At 63.4% G+C, this 17,824-nt stretch overlaps 2 protein-coding genes across 2 annotated transcripts; one reads left to right on the plus strand and one right to left on the minus strand.

Moving 5' to 3' along the window:
* Positions 1 to 901: 901 nt before the first annotated feature.
* On the minus strand, positions 902 to 8,489 carry METTL4 (methyltransferase 4, N6-adenosine). The gene is made up of 8 exons (XM_054178750.1): positions 8,400 to 8,489; positions 7,247 to 7,327; positions 5,682 to 6,138; positions 4,652 to 4,721; positions 3,535 to 3,709; positions 2,601 to 2,707; positions 1,965 to 2,056; positions 902 to 1,047 (listed from the first exon to the last, which is right to left on the minus strand). Exons 1-8 carry the CDS (start codon positions 8,487 to 8,489, stop codon positions 902 to 904), a joined length of 1,218 nt encoding a protein of 405 aa, XP_054034725.1.
* A 1,336-nt stretch (positions 8,490 to 9,825) lies between these two features.
* Positions 9,826 to 16,152, plus strand: LOC128899472 (kinetochore protein NDC80 homolog). Its single transcript, XM_054178758.1, has 11 exons — positions 9,826 to 9,926; positions 10,897 to 10,983; positions 11,379 to 11,502; positions 11,624 to 11,796; positions 12,613 to 12,715; positions 13,475 to 13,564; positions 14,021 to 14,114; positions 14,580 to 14,686; positions 15,210 to 15,331; positions 15,750 to 15,852; positions 16,006 to 16,152. The coding sequence occupies exons 1-11, from the start codon at positions 9,826 to 9,828 to the stop codon at positions 16,150 to 16,152; spliced, it is 1,251 nt and encodes a 416-aa protein (XP_054034733.1).
* The last annotated feature ends 1,672 nt before the right edge of the window (positions 16,153 to 17,824 follow it).

Genomic DNA, 17,824 nt, shown 5'->3' on the forward strand with positions numbered 1-17,824 from the left:
GCAGCTGAGACATTTTCTTGTGCAGCCTGCTTGTAAGAGGGCAGAAGCTGCTGGTGGGGCAAATAAAGCCTGCAGCCCTGCCCAGAGGCCACTGCCAGGGCTAGGTTGGCACTGGCACTGCTCAGGAGCGCTCAGAACTCAGCTGCCAGCAGCTCCTCAGGCTACCCAACAGGAAAGGAAGAGGAGGGGGGCTGTGAGGTGGCTTGGGCCCTGCCAGGAGCAGCTCACCAGCTTCCCATCAGGACAAGCAGCTCCTCCAGCAGCTCTGTCCCTCCTGCTGCAGAGTCAACAAGTGCCAGAAGCTTCACTGCAGTCTCCCTTTGCCTTTTACTGTTTCCTTCAAGTGCCCCAGGCCTCATCACAAGGGACACACAGCCTTGGGAAGGGATAAGCATGGTCTCTGGGGGGGCTTGGACAGGGCCAACAGTGGTCTCTGGGGGGGCCAGGCCAGGGCCAAGCCTGGTCTCTGGGGGGGCTTGGATAGGCCCAAAGAGATGAACAAAGGAACTGCCAAAGTGCCTTTAATCAGTTAGCTCAAGCAGCTTGGTGTCCCAGACAGCAGCTCAGGGGGGTGGGATGGAGCCAGACTCTCCTCAGTGGTGCCCAGCAACAGGCCCAGGGGCGAGGGGGACAACGTGCACCCCAGCAGGAGGTTTGGTGTGAGGCTGCTGCAGGCCTGGAGCAGGCTGCCCAGAGAGGCTGTGGAGTCTCCTTCTCTGGAGAGCTTCCAGGCCCCCTGGGCACTGTGCTGCTGGGCAAGCTGCTGGGGGTGCCCACGGCTGGACTAGAAGGGCTCCAGAGGTCCCCTGCACACCTCCAGCACGCTGAGCACGCCCTCAGGAAGAGAGGCAGGTTGAGGAGGCTGTGGAGAAGCTGCAGAGTGAAGCCACCGAGGGCCAGGTCAGCTTTCATCCCCCAGAGGAGTGAAATAATCCATGTGCTGGAACTTGAGGACCTCGTTTCCCCAGCTGGTCCAGCCGGGCTGCAGGCTGCGGGCAAAGAGCTCCAGGCACTGCACATCTGGCTTGACAAACTCTGCCAGCACCCCTGGCAGGGAGGAGAGAGGAGGAGAGAGGTGAGAGCAGCACTGCCCAAGGTGCAAGAGCCAAGCAAGCCAGCCTTCAGGCTGGGAGAGCTGGGGCTGGGCAGCCTGCAGCAGAGAAGGTTCCAGGGAGACCTTCTGGCAGCTTCCAGTAGCTGAAGGGGGCTCCAGGAGAGCAGCCAGCAGCCCAGGCTCTCCTGCCCCCCTGTCTGCCATGGGCAGGCCACAGCTGCAGGGCTGGGGCCACTGCTGAGCTCCCCAGTCTCCCAGGGACAGAGAAGTGCTGGAGAGAGCCCAGGGCAGGCTGCAGAGCTGCTGAGGGGCCTGGAGCAGCTCTGGCAGCAGCAAAGGCTGAGAGCCCTGGGGCTGGGCAGCCTGCAGCAGAGCAGCCCCAGAGGGCAGCTGAGCACTGCTCAGCAGGAGCTGTGGGGGGCAAGAGGCTGGGGCCAGGCTCTGCTCAGTGGTGCCCAGGGCCAGCACAAGGGGCAAGGGGCACAGCCTGGCAGCCAGGAGCTGGCAGCTGAGCAGGAGGAGAAAGTGGTGTGGGGGGAGGCTGCTGGAGGCCTGGAGCAGGCTGCCCAGAGAGGCTGTGGAGTCTCCTGGTGTGGAGAGCTTCCAACCCCCCCTGGGCACTGTGCTGCTGGGCAAGCTGCTGGGGGGGCCCTGCTGGAGCAGGGGCTTGGGCTGGGGGAGCTCCAGAGGTCCTTCCCACCCCTCCCTGCTGGCACCTGGGGGATTCTGGGAGCAGGACTGGGATGCATGGGAAGAGTTCCAGAAAGGCTGAGGAGCCACAAGGGCCTGCTGAGGACAAGCCCTTGGCACATGGCCAGCCAGGCCCTTCATCCATGCAGCTTCCTCATCCTGGCTCCATCAGCTCACAGCTCCAAGGCCAAGGCCCCAGCAGCAGAGCAGCAGCCCCCACCTACCAGCCAGGGGGGCTTGTGTGAGTGCAGGCTGCAGGGGACACTGACAATCAGCTTCTGAGCTGGGATTTCAGGCACAGCTTCAGCTTCCCTGGGGGACAAACCACACCAAAGAGAGGAAGTTGGAGGCAGACACCACCACCAATGCTGCTGCAGCTCCCCCACAGCCCCTCCAGCCCCAGAAGGCTCACAGAGAAGGAGAGAAGCCCCCAGGGGGGCTGAAGGCTGCTCAGCCATAATCTGCAGCAGGAGGTTTAGCAAGGACTGAGAAGTCCTTAAGCAGAGCTCCCAAAGGCCCTGAGAGCCACCAGTGTGCTCCTGGATGTTCCCATGTGGACACCCCCACAACCCCCAGGTGGCAGCAGCCTGAGCCAAGGCCTCACAGTCCAAGGGCAAAGCCAGCAAAGCCCCAGCCCCAGGCTTGGCTCTGAGCAGAGTCCTCAGCAGAAGCAGCCCCCAGGAGCAGTGAAGGTCTCCCCCAGCCTTCAGTGTCCCTGGAGCCCTCCCTTCCCCCAGAGCCAAGGAGGCCTATTTAGGGCCTTCAGGGAAGCTCTGGGGCCAGTAGCCTGTGCTGTGAGCAAGGGCCACGGAGAAGGCTTCAGAGCAAGGCACTCAGCAGCTCCAGCCTGGCCTACCTGGAGGCCTCCTGGGGGGCTGCTCCAGCCCTCCCCAGCACCAGCACCTCGTAGGGCTTCTTGTGCAGGGAGTCCAGAGGCAGCACAAACTCTCCAGCCCTGGTGATCTGCACAAGGGAGCAACCATCACCCACTGCAGGACTTGCACCTGCACTGCTCCCCAGGCACTCTCCTGGACTAAAAGGAAGCTGCTGATGCCCCCAGGCCCTTCAGATACCGAAGGAGATGGTGGAAAGCAGAGAGAGGCTGGAGCAGAGCAGCTCTGGAGACCCTTCCATGCCCAGCCCCTCTGTGCCTGCATGACCAGAGCAGCTCTGGAGACCCTTCCATCCCCAGCCCCTCTGTGCCTGCATGACCAGAGCAGCTCTGGAGACCCTTCCATCCCCAGCCCCTCTGTGCCTGCATGACCAGAGCAGCTCTGGAGACCCTTCCATCCCCATCCCCTCTGTGCCTGCATGACCAGAGCAGCTCTGGAGACCCTTCCATCCCCATCCCCTCTGTGCCTGCATGACCAGAGCAGCTCTGGAGACCCTTCCATGCCCAGCCCCTCTGTGCCTGCATGACCAGAGCAGCTCTGGAGACCCTTCCATGCCCAGCCCCTCTGTGCCTGCATGACCAGAGCAGCTCTGGAGACCCTTCCATCCCCATCCCCTCTGTGCCTGCATGACCAGAGCAGCTCTGGAGACCCTTCCATCCCCAGCCCCTCTGTGCCTGCATGACCAGAGCAGCTCTGGAGACCCTTCCATCCCCAGCCCCTCTGTGCCTGCATGACCAGAGCAGCTCTGGAGACCCTTCCATCCCCAGCCCCTCTGTGCCTGCATGACCAGAGCAGCTCTGGAGACCCTTCCATCCCGAGCCCCTCTGTGATGCAGAGTGCCCCAGCAGCAGCCCCCATGGTGCCCACAGCTGCCAGGGCAGCTGCTGGGAGCCTCACCTTGACCCAGTACCACTCTGCCAGGGGCTGCAGGGCCCAGTGAGGGTAGAGCTGCTCCCTGACGAAGCGCAGGTGCCGCTGCCTGTTGGTCACCCAGGTGAGCACCAGGCAGCTGGGCGCTGCCAGGGCGGGCACAGGGAGCTGCTTGATCTGCCAGGGGGCCAGGGGGCTGTAGCTGCATGGGGAGCAGAGCAGGGCCCCAGTGGGCAGAGAGCCCCCAGCAAGAGCTGCTGGCTGCAGGAGCCACCCAGCCGGGGCCTCGGCCGGCACCCAGGGCTGGGCCCTGCCTGGCACCCGCTGGGCACAGCGCTGGGTGCCAGCTGAGGGCCACCCCCCTGTGCTGCAGCCTGCAGGCCCTGGGCAAGGCTCAGCAGCCTGCTCTAGGGGCAGCTGTGCCTGCTGCCTGCAGGGCTCTTGCACTGCCTCAGCCGCAAGGCCCCTTCCAACCCAAACCAGGAGGCCCTGCTGCTGCCCCTGCCCCTCAGCAGCTGCCCCCTGCCCCCTCAGCAGCTGCCTCCTGCCCCCCAGCAGCTGCCCCCTGCCCCTCAGCAGCTGCCCCCTGCCCCTCAGCAGCTGCCCCCTGCCCCCCAGCAGCTGCCCCCTGCCCCTCAGCAGCTGCCCCCTGCCCCTCAGCAGCTGCCCCCAGCCCCTCAGCAGCTGCCCCCTGCCCCTCAGCAGCTGCCCCCTGCCCCTCAGCAGCTGCCTCCTGCCCCTCAGCAGCTGCCCCCTGCCCCTCAGCAGCTGCCCCCTGCCCCTCAGCAGCTGCCCCCTGCCCCTCAGCAGCTGCCCCCTGCCAGGGCACCTTCTCATCTGCAGGCCAGAAGGCAGCTGCTGAGTCAAGAGCATGTCTGCAGCCAGCCAGGGCTGAGTGCCAGCAGGGGCAAGCCCCCTGCTGAAGGGACACCAGGGCAGGGCAAGGACCTGGGCAAGGCTGCTGCCACTGCCAAGCGGAAAGCTCACCCCAGAGTCATCCCTCCTGCAAGCCCCTGCAGAGGCTGAGGCCAGGCTCACAGCCCAGCCCTTCACTGCTGCTCAGCAGGCTGCTGGCAGTGGGGGGCTGCTGGCCCCAGGCACAGCTCCTGCCTGGCCTCCTGTGGGACCCCAGTGCCACCTTCACCTCTTGCTCCTCTTCAGGGACTTGTTCTCCCACGGGGGGTCCAGCACAATGACCTCAAATCTCCTCTGGCCTGGGCAGGGACATTGCAAAGAGGAAAACAAAAGCCAAAGCAGGGAGGGCCAAGGGACTCTGCCCCTGCAGAGTGACCAAGGCCCAGCCCTGCCCCCACAGCCTGCAGGCAAGGAGCCCCCAAGCTGCCCAACCACAGCTTGCTCTCCTCCAGCCAGAGAAGAGGCCTGAAGGCTCCAGGCAGGTTTGCTCTCCCCCAGCCACACAAACAAGGCTGGGCTGGGCTGGAGGGGACCTTCCACATCCCTCAGCTCCAGCCCCCTGCCATGGGCAGGGACACCTGCCTCTAGCCCAGCTTGCTGCAGGCCTCAGCCAGCCTGGACACAGACAGCTCCAGGCTTGAAGTGTCCACAGCTTCCCTGCACCTGTCCCAGTGCCTCCCCCCTCAGCAGGAAGCACTTTCCCCTCATGCCTCAGCCCAGTCCAGCTCCTTGCAGCCCGAAGCCAACCATCACACCCTTCAGAGGTGGTCAGGCTCCTTACCCAAGGAGAGGACCTTCCTGGGGCCTGGCCCAGAGCCCTCCAAGAGCTTCTGAACATCTGGGGGCCTTGGGCAGAGGGCAGCTGACCAAGGCTTGCTTGGAGGCTCCCAGCAGGGGCTGTGCAGCAAGGGCAGTGATGGGCTCTGGCTGCCAGAGCCCTCTGCTGCTGGACCTTCCAGCAGCCCAGCTGGGACCTGGGCAGCTCCAAAGCAGCTCTGCAAAGGGCTTCTCACTATCAGCAGCTCCCTCCAAGGAGACTGCAGCCAGCTGGGCACTGCTCTCCCAGGACAAGAGGAAAGAGCCCCAGGGCAGGCTCAGCTTGGCCATGAGGAACCATTTCTGCCCCCAGAGGGCTGTCCAGGCCGGGCCCAGGCTGCTCAGGGCAGTGCTGGAGCCCTGCAGGTGTGGTGCTGAGGGCCATGGCTCAGTGGGGGAGCTGCTGGGCTCGGGGCAACGCAGCCCTGCTGTGCCCCAGCTGAGAAGCAGCACCTTGGCAGCCTGCAGCAGCTGTGCTCCTGCCCAGGCAGCAGGGAGGCCAGAGCTCAGCCCTGGCAGCTGCAGATACTCACAGCTCAGCAGGGGCTGCAGGCAGGAGACATCAGAGAGGAGGAAGCTGCTCCTTGGAGGCACCAGGTACTTCTGCCCCATGAGCACCAGGATCCTGGCAGAGCTGGAGCTGTTCTCTGTCAGGCAGGAGAGCAGGGCCTGCTCTGGAAGGGAGCTCTCCTCCCCTAGCAGCTGCACAGCTGGCTGCAGGCATCCACCCCCAGCTGGCAACTGCTTGCCCATGTCACAGAGCTCAGCCAGCCCACAGCCACCGTGCCCAGGGACAGCTCTCCTCTTGGGACCCAGTGCTGCAGCGCTGGGCTGAAGGAATCCACTCCTCAGCCCTTCCTGCACCAAAGCCAGGCTGCCTTCCCAGATGAGCTTCCTGACCTGGAGGGGCACCAAGAAAGAAGGGAAATGCTTCAGGTGCCTCCTGGGTCAGGACATGGGGCAGAGACCAAGGCCTTGGCCACCCAGAGTGGGCAAAGGATGCTTGCCACACACTCAGATCCCCTGCAGCCTGTGTCACAAGAGCACAGCAAACATCCTCTGGCTGCACCCCAGGGACTGCAGAGGTGACACCTTGAGAGGCTGTGCTGCTGTGCAGGAAGACCTGGCCAGGAGGAGAGCTGGGGGAGAGAAGCTCCTGGAGTCCAACCAGGGCAAGGGCAGGGCCCTGTCCCCAGGCAGGAACAACCTCCTGCAGCAGGGGAACCTGCTGGGAAGCAGCTCCAAGGAGCATGCCCTGGGAGTGCTGGGGGACAAGAAGGTGCCCAGCAGCCAGCAAAGTGCCCTGCTGGCCAAGCAGGCCCAAGGTGGCCTAGGGGGCATCAAGAGGAGTGTGGCCAGCAGGGCAGTGGAGGCTCTCCTGGCCCTCTGCTCTGCCATGGGCAGGCCACAGCTGCAGGGCTGGGGCCACTGCTGGGCTCCCCAGGCCCAGGGAGACAGGGAGCTGCTGGAGAGAGCCCAGGGCAGGCTGCAGAGCTGCTGAGGGGCCTGGAGCAGCTCTGGCAGCAGCAAAGGCTGAGAGCCCTGGGGCTGGGCAGCCTGCAGCAGAGCAGCCCCAGAGGGCAGCTGAGCACTGCTCAGCAGGAGCTGTGGGGGGCAAGAGGCTGGGGCCAGGCTCTGCTCAGTGGTGCCCAGGGCCAGCACAAGGGGCAAGGGGCACAGCCTGGCAGCCAGGAGCTGGCAGCTGAGCAGGAGCAGAAAGTGGTGTGGGGGGAGGCTGCTGGAGGCCTGGAGCAGGCTGCCCAGAGAGGCTGTGGAGTCTCCTGGTGTGGAGAGCTTCCAACCCCCCCTGGGCACTGTGCTGCTGGGCAAGCTGCTGGGGGGGCCCTGCTGGAGCAGGGGCTTGGGCTGGGGGAGCTCCAGAGGTCCTTCCCAGCCCTCCCTGCTGGCACCTGGGGACTCCACTCGCTGCAAGGAGCTGCAAGAGCAGCACTTGTTTGCAGCCATGCCTTGCCCCCATGCAGTGACAGCTGCCCTTGGCTGTGCTCACCTTGCAGTGGTAGTGCAGGGCCTCCAGCTCCCCCTGGTTCAGCTCCTGCTGCCGTTTGCGTTTCTGCAGCCAGGACACAAGGACACAGAATCAGAGCCCCTCTGGAGCTGAGCCTCTCCTTGTCCTGCTCCACAGGGGACAGCAGGCCACAGCCAGCCTCCTGAGAGGGCCTTCCCCCTGCCCTGCACAAGCTGCACAGCTGCCACGGGGGCTCGGGGGCCTGACCGCAGCCTGGGGCAGAAGCTCTGGGAGCAGCCTGCTGCTGCTGAGCCACGGGGTGCCCACCACTGCCACAGGGCACCCCAGGCTCTCCTGGCAGGCTCTGCAGCTTGCATGCATCCTGAAGCCTGCTCTGCCAAAGCTCCTGCTCTCTGCAGGAGGAGCAGCTGAGGGACCTGAGGCTGTTCAGCCTGGAGAAGAGGAGCCTGAGGGGAGCCCTCCTTGCTCTCTGCAGCTCCCTGAGAGGAGGCTGCAGCCAGCTGGGGGGTGGGCTCTTCTCTCAAGGAACGAGAGGCAGGCGCCTCAACTTGCCCCAGGGGAGGGTCAGCTGGGCCAGGAGGAACAATTTCTGCCCCACAAGGCTCGGCCAGGCCAGGCCCAGGCTGCCCAGGGCAGCGGCGGAGTCCCCAGCCCTGCAGGGGTTTCAGAGCCCTGGAGATGTGCTGCTGAGGGCTTGGTGGTGCCCTGGCAGTGCTGGGTTAAGGGCTGCCCTCCAGCACCTCCAAGCTCTCTTCCCACCCAAACAGCTCCAGGGCTCTGGGAGGCAGACACAAGCCAGACACCACTGCTGGCCTCTTCCCTCCCAGGCTGACAGCACAGCAGTGCACTGCGGAGCACTCACCTTCCTGGCACTGCCAGCAGAGCCTCCCACGGCACTCTGGGCTCCTGCTGGGAGCTCCTCTCTGCTGCTCTGGGCCTCTGCTGCTGCAGGACTCAGGGCAGGGCATCCCTGCCTCAGCTGCTCCCCGGGAGCTGCAGCTATGTGGGGCTGAGAGACGGCAAAGAACTCCTCCCGGAACACAAATCTCCTCCTGGCTGCTTGGCCTCCTGCTGCTCTCCCAGCTGCAGGCCCAGGCTCGGGCCCAGCTCTCCCCCAGGAGCCGGCAGGAGCAGCACAGCAGGCTCCAGCAGATGTGGCAGCAGCAGGGCAGGCAGAGGCGTCCCAGATCTCGTAGCCACACTGGTTGATGAAGGCCAGGTGATCCACCAGCCACCCTGCTGCCAGCCGATGCACCACGGCCATCCCCGCCGCCCAGCAAGAGCAGAAGGCAACGGCCTGCAGCCAGGGCTGCCCAGCACAGGCACCTCCTGCAGCCAGGCCCTCCTGGGGGCACCGTCTGAACGGCTCCGGAGGCCCTAGCGGCTCAGAAAGCAGCGCTGAGCTTCTGCCGGCACGGCCTTGGGGGCTCGGGACGTGCCGCAGGCGCTCCTGACTCCAGCTCTGCGCACCTTACCACATCCCTCTGTGCCTACCGCACCGCTCTGCGGCAAATCAGACCTAAGGAAGGGGCGAGAAGTGACCGGGTCGGTCTGCGGCAGCTCCCTCAGCGAGCCAACAGCAACGGGGCACAGCAAGGGGCCCGGCTAAGAACGAGGCGGCCTGCAGCGGCAGCAGAACACAGACCCGCGGAGCCCAGCAGCTCGGCCGTCCCCCCAAAGCAGAGCGCTGACGCCCCCAAATCGCACCGCTCCTGCCTCACCCCGACCGCAGGCAGGCCCGTCGGCGCGGCTCGACGACGGGCGCAAGCCTCGCGGCGCGGCGGAACGAGAGGAGCCGCCGCAGCCCGAGCTGCGCGGGGCTGAAGCCGTCCCAGGGCTGCCCTCCATCCCCATCCCTCGCTGCGAGCCCAGGGGCTCGGCACGGCAGCGTCTCGCCCGCATACCCGCCTCGCCCCGCCGCCTCCGGGCGCCGCCATCTTGCCCGCGGGCGTGACGGCCCCGCACTTCCGGTGGGCTCGGGGGCGGGCCGGGGGCGAGCGGAAGTGACGACACGGCCCGGGGCCCGCGCCGCGCGGCGCCGCTCGATGACGTCACCGCGTCGCGCAGCGTGCCGTGCGGCGGCCGGCTTGAAAATGGCGGCGGCGGCAGCGGCGCCGGCAGCGGGCGGCAGGACGGCAGCCGTGAGCGGCGTCTGGGCGGTAAGGACGAGCCCTGCGGGAGCCCCCGGCTCGGGGGGCTGGGGGCGTTGCTCTGCCCCCGGCTCGGGGGGATTTAACGGCGGTGTTAGCGCGGCTGGGGAGGGTGGTGGCGCCGGCGCCCGCCCGCAGCCGCTCCGCTGCCCCTTGAGGGGCTGGAGCGGGCGCGGAGGAGGGCAGCTGTCGCTTCGAAGGGAGCGGATCCAAAGGCCGAGCCTGGCCCTGCCCTCAACGCAAGGGCTGCTGCGAGAGGCTGCGTCTGACGGCGCTGCTCTTGTTCTGTCCGTGGCCGCTTTCGTTGAAGGAGAGCTTAAAGAGTCTGGAAGCTGTGCTAGCACAGCACAGTGCTGCTGTTCCTTGTGCCCCTGTAGGAGGTGCCTGTGCTGTCCACTCCAGCCGCTGCTCCTCGCTCCTGGGCGCTGGGTGCTCTCCAGCTGGGGCGCCATGAGGAGGAGCTCCAAGCTTCCTGGCAGCTGCAGCCGGCCGTCCCTCGAGTCTCTGGGGGTGCCGGAGAGCAACGAGATGGGTCTCCCGGGTCCCCAGACGTAAGTGGTGCTGCTAGTGCTGCTGGGAAGGGCTTTGGCAGCCTGTTCTGGAACGGTGCCCTGGGGTGGGCTTGGGTGGGTGTGCAGGGACTGCAGCCAGGTGGGAGCAGCAGGGGGGAAACCCCTTGCAGCAGAGGTGGTGTGCACACAAAGTGCTCCAGTCCTGCAAGGAGCTCCCCCTCATGCCTTGGTCTCCCTATGACACAGCTCCAGCAGTCCCCTGGGTAAATCCTTCTGTGATAAATGGAATGATGATTGGTGTCAATGAGATGATTCTGATTAAAGCAAAAGCAGGAGCATGAATGATGGAAGAAGGGATCAGGCAGTGGGGACTTACATGTGTAACTGGAGTGAGATTCTTCTTGGGCTTTATGGCAGTCAGTTGTTTATGATTCAGGAGACTTGGTTTAGTGCAGAGTAGGATTTGAGGCTTTGTTATAACCTGTTGTTTGCTAATTTAATCTGTTTCAATGTATGTCTGCCAACGCCCCAGTGAAATGTTAGGAGCTGACAGCTGACAGTTGAAGTGTTAGGAAGTAATCAGTTGCTCAAGGGTGAGAAAGGAAGAGAGAGTGCTGCAGAGGCCGTGAAGACGAGGGGCAGCTGTGAGAGTCACCAGAAGCTGTGTGCAAAGCCATCCCTGGGCAGGAGGTGGATTGTAACAGCAGAGCTGAGAAGATACAATCACCAGGGCTCGGCACAGCAGCCAGCGGCTGTGCTGCCTAGAGGATGGCCTCAGGGAAAGCCCAGCAGCAGCAGAAGCTAATGGCAATAACCCCACCTTTGTCTGCATGTGTATGAAGGGGAGAGTGTTGGAAGGGTAGTTGGAAAGTGGTCAGTGTGCCCTGAGCACCCAGAGAGCTGTTCTGCACGTCTCTTACTGCTTGACAATTGCTCTCTTCAAATGAAAACTCCCTTCAGTGGCCTTCAGTTGGCTCAGTCAGTGACAGCACTTCTCTGTGCCCCTCAGGAAGGACAGAGCCACGTCTGGAGAGCTGAGCACGAGCAAGCCCACCCCTAGCAGTACGGAGGGCAAAGTCAGCTCTGTGGGGCTCAGGTATGGAGCCTAGCTGGGGCCCAGCTGTGGGGTAGAGAGCAGTGTGCCTGCAGCCGCAGGCCTCTAGAGGGCCTTCCTCCAGGCCTCGGTGGGTTGGGAGCTGCTGTGAGAGTTGTTGTTGCTCTGGGCACGGGGAGCAGCGCAGGCCTGAGAGCTGCTCAGCACATCTGCCCGAGGCAGAGCGCCGCCTGCCGCCTGCTCTGCCCTGGCCTCCTCTGCTCCGAGACCTTGCAGCAATGCCCAGCCCCGGGTGTGCTCCTGCTCCCTGGAGCTCCCTTTGGGGGAGGGGCTGGAGCAGGGCAGCCAGGCTGGGGAAGGGAGTGGGGCACAGGGCCGGTGAGGAGCGGCTGGGGGCCCTGAGCCTTTGCTCCAGGCCGTGCCCGCTCCCCGCTCAGGGCCGGCGGGGCCGGGGGCTCCCGCAGCAGCCAGCTGGTCGTCTCCAGGAGGGAGAAGATGAAGGACCCCAGGCCCCTCCACGACAAGGCCTTCGTCCAGCAGTGCATCAGGCGGCTCTCTGAGGTGAGGCCTGGCGGGCAGCCCGCCCCAGCGGGCGTGCAGGGCAGCGCCTGGGCTGTGGCTGGGCTGTGGCTTCGGCCCCGGCCTCGGCTCGGCCGCTCCGCCCACGCCTCGCCCCTCGCAGTTCCTGGCCGAGCACGGCTACGCCCACAAGGCCTCCATCAAGTCCCTGCAGTCTCCCTCAGTCAAGGACTTCCTCAAGATCTTCACCTTCATCTACGGCTTCCTCTGCCCTGACTATCGGCTGCCTGGCTCCGGGTCTGAAGAGGAAATCCCCAGACTCTTCCGAGACCTTGGGTAAGGTGCTGGTTGGGCTGGGACGCAGCCTGGGCTGGGGAAGCTGGGAGCTGTGCAGGGCAGCTGGGGGTGGGAACACTCCCAGCCCAGGGGGCTCAAGGGCACTGCTTTAGAGCTGTCTGTTTAGCAGCAGCTGTCCTCGAAAGGGTTGGGTGGGAAGAGACCTTCCAAGGCCATCCAGTGCAGGCCAAGCCCCTGCAGCCAGCACGGCCCTCCCCGAGCAGAGCAGGCTGCTCAGAACCCCGAGCTGCAGTGGTGCCAGCCGTGGGGCAGCTGCCCCCTCTCTGGGCAGCCTGGGCCAGGCTCTCCCCAGCCTCAGGGTCAAGCATTTCTCCCTTCTCTCCACTCTCAGTCTCCCTCTTGGAGTCCAAACCCTCCCCCCTTGGCCTGGCACCGCAGGTCCCGAGTTAAAAGTCTGCCCCCAGCTTTCTGCTCCCCTCCTTGAAGCCCTGAAAGGCCACCAGAAGCTCTCCTGGAGGCATTCTCCAGGCTGACCAAGCCTAACTCTTTCAGCCTGCTCTCACAGCAGAGAGGCTCCAGCCTCTCAGTTGGATGGTGTGGAGCTGGGCAGTCCTGGGAGGAGCAGGGGCCTGGACTTTATGGTCCTCTCCAGGTGGGGTCCCTCCCAGCTGGAGAAGCTGTGGAATTGCCAAGGGAATGGATCCATGCAGTCAGGACTTGGTTCCTCTCCCTTCCAGGTGCAGGGTGAGGAGCCACTGAGTTTGTTCTCCCTTCCATGCCTTGGTGTCCTGTGAACAGCTGCTGGGCTGGCTTCCTCACTGCAGCAGCTCACAGTGTCCTTCCTTTGCCCTGCAGGTATCCCTTCCCTCTGCCCAAGAGCTCCATGCACCTGGTGGGAGCCCCACACGTCTGGCCTCAGCTCGTGGCAGCTCTGGTCTGGCTGATTGACAGTGTCAAGGTAGGGGTTGTCTTCTCCAAGCCAAGGGGAGCCACTGCAGGCTCGGGGCAGGGGGGGCAGTTTCAAGGCCCATCCCTGAACTGCCTCCTGAGTGTTTTGCTTTGCTGCTTAGGGAAAGATTTCTGCCCCAGAAGGGTTGTCCAGGCCTGGCCCAGCCTGCCCAGGGCAGCGGTGGAGTCCCCATGCCTGGAGGGGCTTCAAGCAAAGCCCTGGAGATGCAGTGCTGAGGGGCCATGGGATGGTGGTGCCCTGGCAGTGCTGGGTTAGGGGTTGGCTTCCATGACCTCCAAGGTGACTGCCAGCCTGTAATGGGTTGGGGCAGACCCCCTCCCCACCAGGCACAGCAACAACGGCTCAGACAAACAGACTGCCAAAGTGATGGGAAGGTTAAAGAGAGAGCAGGGAGTGTGTGCAAAAAAGCAGCACAGTGACCAAAAAGAGACCAAAAGAGCCCCAGAAAGACCCCATCCCCGCCTGAGGGTGCTCCCTTCCAAGGCCAGGTTGGATGGGTCCTGGAGCAGCCTGGTCTAGAGGAAGGTGTCCCCTGGCCAGAGGGTTGGAACTGGAGGGTCTTGAAGGTCCCTTCTAGCCCTGCCCAGTCTGTGACTCCAGGCTAGTGCTGCTCTCCTGCCCTCTGCCAGCTCATAGCTGGGTCTGAGGTTGGATTTTTCAGCAGCAGTTAGCCAAGTGTGCTTCTCCTGAAGGTGGCAGTGGGGTGGGAGAGGTCTTGCTGCTCACCCTCCCCACCTGTCCTTGCAGCTCTTCTCTGCCACTGGGAAGAACTCAGCAGCCCTCAATGATGACCAGAGCTGGGGGGAAGAGACAGAGGATGGCATCCTCCACAACAAGGTAGCAGGGACAGGCAGGGGGGGCCAGGGCTAGTCAGCTGAGTTCCCCAGTGCCAGGGAGACAGGGAACTGCTGGAGAGAGTCGAGGGGGAAGGACTGTGGCAGCTCTGGGAGCAGCAAAGGCTGAGAGGCCTGGGGCTGGGCAGCCTGCAGCAGAGCAGCCCCAGAGGGCAGCTGAGCAGTGCTCAGCAGGAGCTGAAGGAGCTGTGGGGGGCAAGAGGCTGGGGCCAGGCTCTGCTCAGTGGTGCCCAGGGCCAGGAGAGGGGTGTCCTTGAGGTCTCCTCTCAATGCCTAGCACAAGCTGCTGACAATTCCTCCAAGGGAGGAGGAGGAGGAGTTGATTTCTGCAGCAGTTTGCTCCAGCTACTGAAGCTGTTCTGGGGGTGGGCAGGGTTGGCCTCTCCAGCTCCTGCAGAGCCCTGGCAGGCACTGAGAGAACTTGTGGCCTTGTTCTCAGCTCTTCCTGGACTATACTATGAAGTGCTATGAGCAGTTCCTGAAGGGGGCAGACACCTTTGAGGAGCAGGATGCAGAGCTGGAGGCCAAGCTGAGTGAGTTGCCCCTTGGAGGAGGGCTTTGGCTGAGGGGCAGTCAGCTGGGCTTGGGGGCCTGAAGTCCCTCAGCTGAAGCCTCTCTGGATGCAGCATTGCTGGTGGGGCCTGCAGGAGGAGCTGGGCATGTGCTAGTGCCAGCTGGATCTGTGCCCCCCTCTCACGTTGGGGGGCTTTGCAAGGAGCACTGCAGAGCTCTGCAGGTGAAGTTCCACCTCTGCAGGCGGTTTCTGTCTGCCCCAGGGAAGCTTAAGCAGGGGCTGCAGCTGTGAGGCAGGGAGCTGAGCTCCTGGGAGCTGTGGCAGGAGCCTGCTCTGGAGCTCCCTAGGGGTGGTTTGATGGGCTTGCTCCTGCTGCTCCAGGGCTGTTGCTGGTGGGGATGGCTGTCCAGGTGGTGGTGCTTGCCAGAGCAGGGATGATGGTGGCTGGTGAGATCAGGTTGTGATCCCTCCTGTCCCTTCCCAGAGGAGCTGTACAAGGTGGATGAGGCCAGGACAGAGGAGCTGCTGGCTGAGAGCAGGAGGCTGATTGAGGAGATTGCCAGGCTGGAGAAGAAGAAGGTGAGAGAGCCGGTGAGTCCCGGGGGGGAGAGCCTTTAGAGAAAGCCAGGAAGGGGGCTGGGCTGGGCTGAGCTGGAGCTGAGACAATCCCCACAGCTTCAGCCTTGGGCTGGTGCTCAGGAGAAGAAAAGGCCTCAGGACTCCTTGCGGGGTTGTGTGCCCTGGGCTGAAGGACTGCAGAGGAGCAACTGCAAGGAGAGATGGAAGGGGAACCAGCTGGGGTGGCTCAACAAGGACCTGCAGGAGATGAGAGAGGAGTCAGCTGTGCTGCCTTCCTGAGGATCACTAGCTAGTAAGAAGAAAAGCTCCTTGGCCAATCCCCTGCAGCCACACTTGAGAGCAGAGCTCCAAATAGGAGCTGCCTGGGGGCAGTCCTTGGTCTCAAGGGCTGGGGCTCTCGGGCAGGGGCTCTGGATCTGGGCTCTCGCTGTGCTCTGCTGGAATTCTCTCCTGGTTGCTGTGGGTGCCACCCTGCACCCTTCCAAGGACAGCTCCTGACTGATGCAGCTTGGGCTTTTCCCTCTGGTGTCTGCAGGAGGCAGAGGAGGAGGAGCAGAAGTGGGCAGAGAAGCTGGAACCGCACAACAGGCAGCTGGAGAGTGGTGTCAACAAGGGCCTGGAGGAAGCCACAAAGGAGCTGCAGGACCTCCAGCTGCAGTAAGGGCTGAATCCAAGCTGCCTGGGCAGTTTAGCTGGGCCCCTGTGTGCTAGAGGGGAGGAGCAGTGTCCCTCTCCAGACCTCACTGTCACCACTGACTGACAGATATTTCTGCTCCACACTGAACCTTCAGCTAGAAGGTGGCTCTGCCCCACCAGGAGCTGTGCTTTCTAGGGGGGCTTCCTACCCAGAGGGAGGAGAGGAGTTTGTGTCCTAACATCTGAGGCTGCACTTTGCAGTCTGGAGCCTGGAAAGCCAGTCCCAGCTCTCTGAGGGCCTTGCTTGCTCACCACCTAGCAGCCATGGTCCTCCTGAGCTGGCTACTCATGGGCAAGGCTGCCCTGGTCCGTGTTCCTGCTCTCAGAACACCCCCTGGCAGGGGCAGAGCCTGATGGGGCCCTCTGGCTGTCTTTGCAGGTACCAAGTTCTTCTGCAGAGCAGGAGAAAGGAGAGCAGGAGAAGGGAGGCCAGGCTGGAACACCTTCTCGATGCAGTTCGTACCCACATGATGCTGATAGAGGTGAGCTGGAGTGGAGTCTCCTCCTCTGGAGAGCTGCCCAGGCCAGCTGCTGTGGGTGGGGGTTGCACTGCTCCTTGGGCTCCATCTGCTGCTGACAGAGCTTTCCTAGGAGAGCAGGACTGTTCTGGTCACCTTGCTGTGCCTCTCCCCTAGAAATACCTGGAGGAGCAGAGCGCCCAAAGCGACAGAGCCTACCAAGAGTTCATGGCTGAAGACCTCCTGCGCCCCCTGAGGGAGATCCTAGAGAGCTGCAGGAAGAAGGCTGAAGGGCTGAAGGCTGGAGGTGGCCTCAGCTTGTGAGATGATGCCATTGCTCCAGCTTCTCCCTCTGGGCCTTTGTGCTCCCCAAGGCTGACAGCCTGATGCTGAGCAGAGCCTCTCCCTGTCCTCTTTGCCTTTCCAAACTCTCTTCTCTCTTCCAGCCTCACCCAACCTCTTGCTGCTCCTTAGGAGCTGTGTTTCCTTTCACCACCTCATGTTTTCCACCTGAAGCAGAGTAGTTCTCCTCAGCTCCCCCAGCCCCATACCTCACTGTGCTCCTCTGAAGCAGGTGCTGGTTGCAGGGCCCTGCTCTCTGGGCTGCCTGCCAGCTCCTGGTTTCTGCAGCTGGAGCTGTGCCCTCCCTTGTGTTCATTCCTAGCTGACCTTTTCTGGCCTTTGGCTGGACAATTCCCTCGTGTCCTGCCCTGTCTTCAGGGCCTCAGCAGGCCCTGGCTTGGCTTTTCCTGGGGTGGCTCCCTGCAGAGCTCAGCAGCAGCCACTCCTGTCCTGCTTGCAGGTGTGGTGGTGAGAGGAAAAGCAGCTCTGGAACTGTTTGCTGGAAGTGTCAAAGGAATAAAGGGTGCTCTCACTCTTCTGAAGGAAGGACAGGGCCTCTGAGTCGTGTGTGCCCCTGGCTCGCCCTTGGTGTTCATCTTCCCAAGCAGCCCTGCTCCTTTGCTGCCCTCCTCCTCTCTATGCTCACTCTGCCAGCTCCTTTTTGCCCCTCCTGGGGTGGGGACTTCAGCTCCCTGGGCAGCCTGGCCCAGGCCTTCACCTCCCCTCCAGGGAAGAAGTAGTTTCTTCTCTGCACCCTAAAGCTGCCCTGGGCCACCTTGAGAGCAGCAGGGCTGATGTAGATTAGCTCTTGGATTCCTCCTGACTGACTGACCTCAGCTGGGCTCTGGGGGCATGGCAAGGGGAAGGGACTGGGTAGGGCCGTGGGTGGGACACTAGCTCTGCCCTGTGGGGCAGGGCAGGGCATGTCCTACAAGCCCATGGGAGCAGATGGGGATCCATCCTAGAGTACTAAGAGAACTGGCAGATGAGCTGGCCAAGCCCCTCTCCATCCTCTTTCAACAGTCCTGGCTCAGTGGAGAGGTCCCAGACCACTGGACCCTGGCCAATGTGATGCCCAGCCACAAGATGGGCTGGAAGGAGGAGCCAGGGCCTTGCAGGCCTTGTCAGCCTGCCCTCAGTGCTGGGCAAGATCATGCAGCAGGTCATCTTGAGTGCAGTCACACAGCACTTGCAGGATGGCCAAGGGATCAGGCCCAGCCAGCATGGATTCAGGAAGGGCAGGTCCTGCCTGACCAGCCTGATCTCCTGTGCCCAGGTGACTGCCTGGTGGGTGTGGGGCAGGCTGTGGATGTAGTCTGCCTGGACCTCAGCAAGGCCTTTGACGGCCTCCCCCACAGCAAACTGCTGGCCAAGCTGTCAGCCCCTGGCTTGGACAGCAGCACTCTGAGCTGGGTTAGGAACTGGCTGGAGTCTGAGCCCAGAGAGGGGTGGTGAATGGTGCCACAGCCAGCTGGCAGCCAGGCACCAGTGGTGTGCCCCAGGGAGCAGTGCTGGGCCCCATCCTGTTGAATCTCTTGATTGATGATGTGGATGAGGGGATTGAGTCCATCCTCAGTCAATGTGCAGATGACAGCAAGCTGAGGGCAGGAGTTGGTTTGTTAGAGGGTAGGAGAGCTCTGCAGAGGGACCTTGC

The sequence above is a fragment of the Dryobates pubescens genome, chromosome Z (genome assembly GCF_014839835.1).
Source record: "Dryobates pubescens isolate bDryPub1 chromosome Z, bDryPub1.pri, whole genome shotgun sequence".
Classification (NCBI taxonomy): domain Eukaryota; kingdom Metazoa; phylum Chordata; class Aves; order Piciformes; family Picidae; genus Dryobates; species Dryobates pubescens.